General features: G+C 39.2%; 1 protein-coding gene across 1 annotated transcript; it reads left to right on the top strand.

Annotated features, from left to right (window-relative positions):
* Positions 1-2,619: 2,619 nt before the first annotated feature.
* Positions 2,620-3,552, top strand: LOC117083644 (transcription factor A, mitochondrial-like). Its single transcript, XM_033211578.1, has one exon. It carries the CDS (start codon positions 2,705-2,707, stop codon positions 3,449-3,451), a length of 747 nt encoding a protein of 248 aa, XP_033067469.1. The 5' UTR covers positions 2,620-2,704; the 3' UTR covers positions 3,452-3,552.
* Positions 3,553-12,416: the final 8,864 nt, after the last annotated feature.

The following is a 12,416-nucleotide window of genomic DNA, read 5'->3' as shown; positions in this document are numbered from 1 at the left end:
TTTTATCAAACTATAAAATGTGATTCCAAATATGGGTCTGGGGTGGAAATGAATTCCCCTTTTAGGAAAGTAGTTTCAATCAACGCTTCTTCAATCTTCAGACATATTTTTAGTAAATTGTTTACTTGTGAAAATAATGCTGAAATTTTGTTCAAAGTTTTTTTTTCTCACATAATGGTAAGGTGTTTATTTTTATCAAAAAGGAAGTTTAAAAGACTAATGTAATTTATAGTTCACGCTGGGTCAGTGGTTTGGATATCAACAGGTGATACATTTATATACTTTGTTGAGACCTAAGTCACAACCATAAGTTCAGTGATTTGATGGCTGCTAGGGTTGTATTAGTTTTCTGTTGCTGTGTGAAAAATTACCACAAACTTAGCAGCTTAAAACAAAACCCATGTTTTATTTCATAGATCCCTAAGTGATAAATGCAGGATGGTGTGACTGGGTTCACAAGGCTGAATGAAAGGTATCAACTGGTTGTGTTTTCATAAAAAATGGGCATATCCTCATATTTTCTATTCCTGGCAGAATTTAGTCCCTGGCAGTTGTCAGAGAGAGGTACCATTTCCGAGCTGGGCATCAGTGGTCACTGCTCCTCTCTCCTGAGAGAGAGGTACCCATTTCCCAGCTGGGCATCAGTGGGCCACTGCTCCTCTCTCCTGAGAGAGAGGTACCCATTTTCTAGCTGGGCATCAGTGGCCACTGCTCCTCTCTCCTGAGAGAGAGGTACCCATTTCCTAGCTGGGCATCAGTGGCCACTGCTCCTCTCTCCCGAAGGCCTTCTGTAATTTTCTTAAGGGGCTCCCTCTGTTCTCAGAGCAGCCATGGAATGTTATCAAGTCCTTCTCATGCTTCAGCCCTCTCTGACTTCATCTTTTGCCATCAGCTGGAGAAAACTCTCCACTTTTAAGGGCTCACGTGATCGATCAGATTAAGCCCACCTAGATATTCTCCCTGTCTTAAGGTAAACATAATCATGGGAATAATACTATATGCACAAGCTCTGGGAGTTGGAGGAGATATCTTTAGTGAGGGGAGGGATTTTAGAAATTTTGTCTACCATGCCTGTGTGATATTAGCAACTGGACAGCGTGGTTATGGTTCACAACATAACCTAGTTAAAAAAGTGAAAATGGAATTGTTCTTCTTATTGGGATTGTGGATGCCATCATACCTCATTTTAAGTTGATTTAGATAAAAAACAAATTGCAGCACAAAACCACAATAAACTCTATTTCCAAGACCAGAATGCTCTGATTAAATGAGAGTTAAGAATGCAGGAATTAATATCTTTCAAAGATTTACAGTAAAATTTACCTAAGGTGATGTTTAAAAAATGAATATGGAGACAGTTTTGGTAAATCTGAAGACAATGAATTTACCCATATTTTATACAACTATTTGCATGATGCCAATAAATTGCATACATGTTGGCCAAAAGACTGTAGTGAAACAAAATACCGATTCTTAGATATTGTCGAGGGGAAATATAAGAATAAAATCTTGAATGGCCGTGATTTTCCATGGTTTAAAAGAACACAGTAAATAGGAAAATACTGCTTTCTTAAGAAAACATTTCCTAATAAAATTACCAGGTCTTCTCTAAGATTTCCCTGCTTCCTTGGATTCCCACCCCATCCAACATGCACATCATGTTCTTATGAATGTTATTTAAAAACTCTTATAGGAATTTCTTTTTTTTACAAAAAAACACTGGAGCAGATTTAAGTTAATTATACAAACCATTATAATATAACAAAATTCCATATAAGACCCATTCAAATGGACATACAATGATTTGATTCTATGATTATGCTCTTTGGGAATTGAATGGATGTTCCATTCTGAGAGAAAATATGAAATTGAATTACTAAAGAAAGTAAATCTATTTCTAGATTCAACCTAAACACAAGCATTATTTGTTCTTGCTTAGCAGTGGATAAACAATTGATTATAAATTTTTAAGACACTGAGCAAAAACTGAGTGAGTTTCATTTCTGTTTTCTCATAAGAAATTTGTTGGTAAGAGAATAAAAGGGAAAGCCTGGTAATTATAAATTATTGGAAGAGCCTTATATGTGCCTATGTGATTGTAATTTAGAACAAACTAATTTTAATGATTTTATTTATTATTTTTAAGAAATATTATATAAGCATTAGTAATTTATTTTTCAAAATTTAATAGTGTTATTATATTGGTTACTACAAATTCAGTCTTATTTTTATTGTGAATCTTTTCCTATATAATATTAAAGCTAAAGTATATTATAAATTGGCAAAATTAGTTATGTCAGGAGGAACTTTTCCTTCTTTTTCCCTTTTATCCTTAAAAAGACAACTTTTTTCTTTTAATTTCACAGTTCAAATATAATACCATAAACATATCCTTACTCATGAGAAATTTTATTCAATTATCTCATTTAAAAATGCTTATATGAATCAAATTTAATGATTTATCAGGATGTATAATTTATTTCTAGTTTAGAATAAGCTATGAGTACAAAAAAACTCATTGATCAGAGTGTCATTAGTTCAAAATGTATAAATATTCAACTTAATTTAACTGGGATTAAATAGTGGAGATTTCACATTAAAAAATATTAAATAGGGGGTTCTAGTTGTGATTGCTGGGGTCGTTCTGTAGTGTCAGGAGGTTCTCCGAGATTGGGGCCGGGTCACTGCCTCATCCTCTGGAGCGATGGCGTTTCTCCGGAGCATGTGGGGCGTGCTGAGTGCGCTGGGAAGGTCCGGAGCGGAGCTGTGCACCGGCTGTGGGAGTCGACTGCGCTCCCCCTTCAGTTTTGTGTATTTACCGAAGTGTTTTTCATCTGTCTTGGCAAGTTGTCCAAAGAAACGTGTAAGTTCTTACCTTCGATTTTCTAAAGAACAACTACCCATATTTAGAGCTCAGAACCCAGATGCAAAACCTACAGAACTAATTAGAAGAATTGCCAAGCTTTGGAGGGAACTTCCTGATTCAAAGAAAAAAATATATCAAGATGCTTATAGGGCGTACTGGCAGGTATACAAAGAAAAGATAAGCAGATTTAAAGAACAGCTAACTCCAAGTCAGATTACATCTTTGGAAAAAGAAATCATGGACAAGCATTTAAAAAGGAAAGCTATGACAAAAAGAAAAGAGTTAACACTGCTTGGAAAACCAAAAAGACCTCGTTCAGCTTATAACGTTTATGTAGCTGAAAGATTCCAAGAAGCTAAGGGTGATTCACCGCAGGAAAAGCTGAAGACTGTAAAGGAAAACTGGAAAAATCTGTCTGATTCTGAAAAGGAATTATATATTCGGCTTGCTAAAGAGGATGAAATTCGTTATCATAATGAAATGAAGTCTTGGGAAAAACAGATGATTGAAGTTGGACGAAAGGATCTTCTACGTCGCACAATAAAGCAACGGCAAAAATATGGTGCTGAGGAGTATTACAAGTAGATGATTGAGATGTGTTCACAATGGATAGGCACAGGAAACCAGTTAGGTCTCAATACCTGAAGCTATTGTAAAATTAGAAAGGATAAAGTTGGTAAACCTTTTATGTTCAGTCTCTTTTTCTTTGGCTCATGGACTTCTGCCAGTGTAATACTTGCTTTGGAAAACCCAGATAAAGGTTCATGCAAAATTTGTTTTGTGTTTAGGAACTACTGAGAATCAGAGTAATCCATGCAAATGTGAATCATTTTACCTTTGACAAAGGTAAATCAGACTATAAAGTTTTTTTTATACAGGATGATGACTATGGAAAGAGTATTCTTGTTTCCTTATATTATGGAGGCAGGAGTTTCCTTTTCAAAATTGTTACAAATTGTAGAAACCACAACGTTCTGTGATATAATTGTGCATTTTTCAAAAAGCAGGCAAAACTCATCTTGGTAAATTACAGTTCCTAGGTCTAATTCATATTATATTCAGAGTTGATGGTTGTACACCTAAGTGATTGCTGGTTTCAGTTGCAACTTTGTATAAAAGGGACTGAGAAATTTATAAACCTTTTTCTTAACTGTCTTTTTTCTAAAGTAAAAACTGAGAAATTATGTAAAAAATATATATATATTAAATAGGCATTAAGGCAAGGAAAATAAGTAGTTTAATGTAAAAGTAATAATTTTTCCTTAGTTCTCTCATTTACTACTAGTTTATCTTTTAAAATATATCTAGCCGGGCGCGGTGGCTCAAGCCTGTAATCCCAGCACTTTGGGAGGCCGAGACGGGCGGATCACGAGGTCAGGAGATCGCGACCATACTGGCTAACACGGTGAAACCCCGTCTCTACTAAAAAATACAAAAAACTAGCCGGGCGAGGTGGCGGCGCCTGTAGTCCCAGCTACTCGGGAGGCTGAGGCAGGAGAATGGCGTGAACCCAGGAGGCAGAGCTTGCGGTGAGCTGAGATCCGGCCATTGCACTCCAGCCCGGGTGACAGAGCAAGATTCCGTCTCAAAAAAATAAAAAAATTAAAAAATAAATAAAATATATCTAGCATGTACATCTATGAAATATAGAACATCACATAGAAATATATCACCTTTCTCTAAGGCAATGTTAAGCTTTCATCATTAATTTGGTACATCACTAAATACTTATTGAGCATCAACTATGTACCAGGCACTGTGCAGGAGGTGATAATAATAGATGGTGGTGGAGATGAGGAAGAGGCACACAGGTAGAAGAAAGCAAGGAAGTAAAGAAGACCAGGAAGAAGCAACCAGAGAGACCGGGGAACTGGAATATGGTGTCAAAAAGCCCTAAGAGAGGGAGGTTTTATTTTTTTAATTTTTTTTTAATTTTGAAGGAGTCTCACTCCATCGCCCAGGCTGGAGGGCAGTGGCACTATCTTGGCTCACTGCATCCCCTGGCTAATTTTTGTATTTTTAGTAGAGACAGGGTTTCACCATATTGCCCAAGCTGGTCTCAAACTCCTGACTTCAGGGGGGCCTCCCAAAGTCCTGGGATTACAAGTGTGAGCCACCGAGCACAGTCTGAGAGTATTTTTAAAAAGTGTTTAACTGTGTCAAAAATTCCAAAGGAATTAAGAAAAACGATAACATTTTTCATTATATTTGCTAATGTGGAGGTCATTAGTGGCTTTGCAAGAATAGTTTTAGTGGAGTAATAAGAGCTAAAGCCAGATTAAAGGCCATTAAGGAGTGAATGGAGACAGCCTGGGTAAACAGTTCTTTTGAGAAAGTTGGCTCTCAAGGGCAATTCAGAAGGAATATATAATCAATGATTTTAGAAGTACGTTAAAGGACCAAATTATTTGCTCTTTCTCCCTTTGAGAAGAACTCTTTTAGTTATCCTCCCCTAGATTTTGGGCTGGCCTCAGTGACTTGCTGACCAATAGAATGTGGCAAAATGATATTTCTTGGCTTCAGAGGATAAGTCATGAAAAACTTTGCAGCATCCACCTGGGCTTCTTGTAGGTTTTGTTCTTGGAGCCATGAAGCACCATGTAAAAAGTCTGAAAACTGAGATTATGTTCTGAGGAAGCCCGGGCTAGACATGTGAAGAGGCTACACAGAGAGTGGTACCTGGAAAGCTCCATCTGTTCCAGCCATCCTAGTGCAGGCAACAGGTCTTGGATGGGAAGTCGTTGTGATTGCAGCCTTAGCAGATGTGAGGTGAGGAACTGAGAAACTCAGCTCACCCAGCCAAATGAGGCTCCGGACATGTGGCCCCGGTTGAGCTATACCAACCATCTCGACCCTGGTGAAGCATCCGTTATTATGGAGCAGAGAAAAATCACCACCACCATGCTCTGCTCAAATTCCTCATCTGCAGTATAATGAACATAATAAAATAGTTGTTGTTTTATGTCACTAAATGTTGAGGACGTTTTTTCCCACAATAATAAATAACTGGAGTAACTTTATGCATAGTAGCTGTTCAACAAACATTTATTTAATTTAATAGTATGATTCACAAAAATTCAACTTATTTGATTTATTAAATGAATCACATGCTTAAATTGGGCATATACATAAAATGAAATTTTCTTAAGATGAATGTGTAATCCAGCATTCCAATCATTTAATTGGTCATTTGCCCTACTAATCAAAATTAGTGAAAATTTTTATATTCTTAAATTATTTACACTCAGATTATTGAAAGTTGCTGTATTTTTAAAGCAACTTTTATATCCCCAAATTTTGGAAAACATTCGGTATTGACTTGATATATATTTACATGGTTCCAAGAATTATTCTAAAGGCTTGATGTGTCTCAAATAATTTAACCTAAGAACAACCATGCCAGGAAGGTATTATTTTAGTCTGTATTTTACAGAAGAATACGGAAGCACTAAGAAGTTAAATAATATTGTCAAGGTTGTACGGCTAATGCCTGATCAAACAGGGACTTGAATCCAGGTACTTGGGCTCCAGAGCTTCTGGTCTTGCTAGACGACAGTCCTGGCACTCCCTCCTTCCCCAACACATGCACATTGTTTGAGTCCTTTTTTCTCAGCGTCTGGGTGAGAAAAAGTATAGTTGATCAAAGTCCTTGACTAGCAAGATTAAAGGAAAGTGAAGGAAACTTGGGAACTGGGGGCACTTCCCAGGCTAAGTATAACAGTGATAGGTTAAGGAAAACGAGATGGTTGCTCAGAAGGATGAAGTCAAAGGAGTTTCCTCTTTTGTATCTCAGCCCAGGTCTTATCCTTACTCCCTCCTGTGCTGAAATGATTGATCTACTGAGTCTAAGTCAGTTCCAGAATGTATTTAAGATACGCTCCAACGTAAAATCTTTTAGTCTCCAACATAAAATCTCCTCCAACATAAAATCTTTTCGTCTCATTTTACTTAGAGCTTCCTATACATTTTGGCTATGCCATATAAGGTCTGAATGTTAGGTCGCACATCCAAATACAATTTAATTGTTAAGCTTCGCAGTCTTACATACACACAACTCAATTTTCACAGCCAAATTTATGATAAATGCAACCTCCTCCTTCTCCCAAAGTGGCATAATCACTGAAATATAGGCACTATACTGTTCTTCAGGAAGTTCTTGGCAGCTTTCAAATACTCCTCAGCAACATTATCCCACATCAACTTTCAAGGAAATGACACTGGACTGCTACCAAAGCTTTGTTATGTGTGACCCAGAAATATGACTCTCAGTGGTGAATTCTTGTAACTTTCTCTACATGGATTATTCCCATCAGGCGAAGCATTATGTGTTACAGGTGACTACTGAGAGAAGTGGCAGGAGATAATTCCATAGCAGGAAAAGCAACTTGCAATTTTTTATGTCAAATTGACTTTATCCTAGTGAAAGGATAGTATGTGAAATAAAAATATCTTAAAAATTGAATTGTATAAAGAAGAAAATGTCTCTTTGTCTACACATTTATTGATATGATTTGGTGGTGTCCCCACCCCAGTCTCATCTTGAATTGTAGTTCCCATAATCCTCACGTGTCATGGGAGGGATGCAGTAGGAGGTAATTGAATCATGAGGGTGGTTACCCTCACACTGTTCTTGTGATAATGAGTGAGTTCTCTCGAGATCTGATGGTTTTATAAGGGGCTTTTTCTCCTATTGTTCTGCGCTTCTCCTTGCTGTCACCATGTGAAGAAGGATGTGTTTTCTTCCCCTTCCACCATGATTGTAAGTTTCCTGAGACTTCCCCAGCCATGCTGAACTGTGAGTCAATTAAACCTCTTTTCTTCAGAAATTACCAAGTCTCTGGTATGTCTTTATTATCAGCGTGAGAATGGACTAATACATTTATTAGATTACATTTCGGATAAAGCAGGTGTGATCAGCAACACCGTCACCATCAAGCATATGTTTGGTGTAACTCCCTTTGAATGGGGAGGAAGTATCATTGTATATGTGTATGTAGGCACATGTGAATTTAACATATGGAGGAAGCAGGACAAAGAAGGGGAAGATGAGGTTACAAAAGATAGAAATATAGGTGCCTGTGCTGGGGGAGTAAGAGTAGAGGTGCAAAAGAGAGGAAGATCAGTAAATAATAAAAGAAAAAGTCAGTTTGTAACAAGGGACTGGGATGATGATACTAGTTAGGGGACAAAATAGTTTCTGAAGGCTTCTGTAAGTGAGAATTAGACATTTTTATTGATGGGTACTTGAATTTTTCTCCTACTCTCTTTTCAAATGAAGCAGATTAATATTTTTGCTCCTTATAAGAAACCTTTAGCTTCCAGACAGTGATAATTTTCACAGCATGTAAATGTTACCTAGTCTTCTGACTAACCTCAGTTACTTAAGTATTGTAAGGTTCTATTTTCAGGTATTATCTGTTTTCAGATACTTTTGCTATAGTGATATTTCAGGCATCATTTTCTTGTTTTTAGGATGCAATGGCTTCTGGGTTTCTGCCATTCATTTTCTGACTGTGGTATCCCAAACCATTTGAATAGAAGGTGCAGGGTGGCACACACACTCAGCTGTGGACCCGTGTCGTTCTCAGGCTTCCTCCTAAGGATAGAGCACTGAATGGCACTGTGGGCCATGTGCTTCTGAAACAGAGCTCCTTTTCAGCTCTGGGGGATGTGTCTTGAGTAGTCCAAGCCAGTAATGGTGATTCAGTTCATCCAGTTATTGCTTTAAGCATGTGCATGTCATGTGTTCTGGCCAATGAGATAGGAGAAAAAGTCATCTGGGGATGTGTCAGCTCTTAATTTATTGCCTCTCAGGTCTGAATACACCCTTCGATATATGCTCTATGATTGATAACAGAATTCCTTTAAGATTTTCTTTTTAAAGTAAGTATGACATTAAACTTTCTCAGTAGAGGGCGCTGGAGAAACATCGTAGGAGACAGAGGCTTCATGCAATTGCAGCCTGAGCTGAGGAGAGACTGTGTGGTTGTGGGTACTTGGGGTGGAACCTGCCTGAGCCACAGGTCCAGAAAAGATTTCTCTGTGACCTTGTAGTCTTGGCCTGGAGATGAGCTGGCTGGCCTGCATGCAGTTGCCTGGGACCCAAGGGGTAGCTCCCTGTGCAAGCCCATTCCCACCAGCCCGCAAGCTCTGAAGGTCTTTGCCCTCCACTGCGTGGGTGGGGGTGGGGTTGGGGCTGCCTGTTTGCCCAGCAACTCCAGACCAGTGCAGGTCTGGTTAACCTAGCTAACTTTCTTGCTATCCAGTGACTGAACCACACCTTTTCCAATAAGGCCTGGATTCCTCAGATTGTCCATATCTTAAAGTCATTTTATTATAGCTAATAATTTTGATTTTAAACTTGCTATATTTAACCTACTGTGTGATTTCTATCTCCTGATTAGATTTGGATTGCTACAGGGGGTTCCTGGGAAACAGCTCATTAGTCATAAAAAGCAGTGAATGAATGAGTCTTCCCTTTTCTGACTCTGAATGTTGATACCATACATATAACCCCTGGAACTGTAGCATTCATTTTTAGCCAATGGGAAAAGTCAAGGAAAGAACCTGGATTTCTTTTTTCTTAATTTTAAGTAGATATGAGGGTCTTGCTATGTTACCTAGGCTGGTCTCAAATGGCTAGGCTCAAGTGATCTGCCCATTTTGGCCTCTGAAAGTGCTGGGATTATGGGTGTGAGCCATTGTGCTCAGTCAGAACCTGGATTTTTGATGGCATCATCATGCCCTTGATTCAACCAACCCAGCTGTGGTCCTCAAATGAGGTGTGAGGGGTGAGGGTGGGGAGAAGTAAATACCCTTATATTTAGGCTACTTTGGGTTGTGATTTCACTTACTTGCAGCACAAAGCATTCCAACAAAGATGTAAAATATTCCCTTGTTTAAAGTCATCATTAGTCTTACTTTCTTTTTTTTGAGATGGAGTCTTGCTCTGTCACCCAGCCTGGAGTGCAGTAGTGCAATCTCACCTCACTGCAACCTCTGCCTCCCAGGTTCAAGTGATTCTCCTGCCTCAGCCTCAGGAGTAGCTGGGACTACAGGTGCCTGTCACCACGCCCAGCTAATTTTTATATTTTTAGTAGAGACAGGGTTTCATCATCTTGGCCAGGCTGGTCTTGAACTCCTGACCTCGTATCCACCCACCTTGGCCTCCCTAAATACTGGGATTACAGGCATTAGCCCCCATGCCTGGCCTAGTCTTATTTTCTTTAAAGCGGTCACATAGTCTCTTGGCAAGCCTGCTGAGAACATCAGTTGTTACCCTTTGGAGTCATTAGGTTATATTACCCATCTTGCATAACAAATTCCAGAAGTACCCTAGTTTCCTTTCACTGTCACAGATATTCAAGTTCCTCATATCACAAAGTTACATCAGCATTTCTTTTATTCTTTCGGATTAGTTTTCCTTTCCTTTTTTTTTTTTTTCTTTGTGACAGAGTTTTGCTCTTTCACCCAGGTTGGAGTGAAGTGGCACCATCTTGGCTCACTGAAACCTCCACCCACCCAGGTTCAAGCGATTTTCCTGCCTCAGTCTCCCGAGTAGCTGGGATTATAGGTGCCCACCACCATGCCCTGCTAATTATTGAATTTTTGAATTTTTAATAGAGATGGGATTTTGCAATGTTGGTCTCAAACTCCTGACCTCAGGTGATCCACCCGTCTCGGCCTCTCCAAGTGCTAAGATTACAGGTGTGAGCCACCGTGCCCAGACTTCTTTCGATTATGTTGAATTTCTACTAGTTTTTATGGGAAAAAAAAAAAAAAAGCCCTTGACAGGAAAGCCCTGTGATTTATTTCTTTGGAGGATAAAACATGTGACATGTCAGTTCTTCCTCAGAAACCTAGAATGGTCTCTCTTCTAGGAAACAGACACTTCAGTCACTTTCTAATTTGTCTACTTTCACACAACTGGGTATAATGCTTCAATATAAGGCTCTGCTTAGAATGAATACTATACACATACAAGTTAATAAAAAGAGAAATACAGCTCTCCAAGGCCTATTGTCTCATACCACCTGTGTCCCATAATGAGCACTTATAATTTACATCCTTGATTAAAATGAAATCTTTCCACCGTGGAGTGGGCTACAGAGAAGAAATCTGCCATATGGCTTTTACAGGTGTTGTCTGCTCATCATATTGTCATGGCATGGCCACTTTGCTTCTTGTTTGCAGTATGTAGTTACTGCACTTTCCTTTGCTTTCTATGATTTCCTAAGGCTTCCTCCAGAAACATTTCCAGCCCTCTAAGTATCGCCAGTCCCTCCCTGTTGGAGCTGATGACTGCAATTCTTTCTTGGAAAAACAAAGGCCTTGAAACATTTCTTCTCATTTCACTCTACTCAGTCATCCTCCTTAAGCCCACTACTCTGCTTAGGATAGTGCATCTGATTATTGGTTCTACTGCTTCTTAATGCCAGAATCTTGTCCATGAGCCCCTCCCTCCCTCCCTCCCTTCCTTCCTTCTTCCTTCCTTCCTTCCTTCCTTCCTTCCTTCCTTCCTTCCTCTTCTCCGCAGAGCAGCTCACTCCACACTCCTTTAAAGTGAAACCCCGTCTCTGCTAAAAATACAAAAATTACCCAGGCATGGTGGCACGTGCCTGTAATCCTAGCTACTCAGGAGGTTGAGGCAGGAGGATCGCTTGAACCCAGGAGACGAAGCTTACAGCAAGCCGAGATCGCACCACTGCACTCCTGCCTGAGGAGCGACAGAGTGAGACTCCATCTCAAACAAAAACAAAAACAAACAAACAAAAAAACCACTGCTTTTATTCTGGGCATTAAGGGAACAGATGTCCCTGAATCCCTTCCCAGACAGACCTGGTGGCCTGCATAAATATACTTCCATCTTGCATACATATTCTAGAGAATAATGACATGCATGCTTTCTATGGAGCTACCTAGGCAGTTTGGCTGCTCTTAAAGTTCATCATTGCCTTACTCACAGGAAAGGGAGGTTCAGACTCCTTTAATGTAGAAAGTTAACTGGTGTTTGCCTCAAAAGAAATAAAATTCAGGACTTAGATAGTTAGAGGAGCAGGAGAAAAGGGGAAAAAAAATAGGACTGCTTTTTTTTTTTTTTTTTCCACTTGCAGTGTTCCTCCCTTGCAATGCTTAAGGACACCTGCTAGTCTAAGAAAATGAAGGGTAAGATCCTGAGTATTTAGTGGACTGTGAGAGGAAGAAGCTGTCAAGGTGGGGTTGTGAATCCCAGAAACTGAAACTCTTCAAGAAGCCACCCCAGGGGAGTGTCCTTAACATTCGTGTGCCCAAAACTGCAGTGCAAAATCGTCATAACTGATGACCTTCTGATCAGACAAGTCTTGATATTTCACTTTTAATAATCAGAAAAATAAAGTCAGTGAATGTACTTCTTTGAAAGTCATAGAAGCCTTCAAAGATGAAACATTGAACTCAAGAGATGACTTGGATAAGTTATTTATTTTACAATTGGGGCAAAGAGGCTGAAAATTAAAAATCGAGAGTGTAGCTTCCTTTTGTGAATTTATTGAAAGCCCTGTCTACGCTCTTG

The sequence above is a fragment of the Trachypithecus francoisi genome, unplaced genomic scaffold (genome assembly GCF_009764315.1).
Source record: "Trachypithecus francoisi isolate TF-2019V2 unplaced genomic scaffold, Tfra_2.0 Lachesis_group0, whole genome shotgun sequence".
Taxonomy (NCBI): Eukaryota; Metazoa; Chordata; class Mammalia; order Primates; family Cercopithecidae; genus Trachypithecus; species Trachypithecus francoisi.
This window is presented reverse-complemented; position numbering and strand designations above follow the sequence as displayed.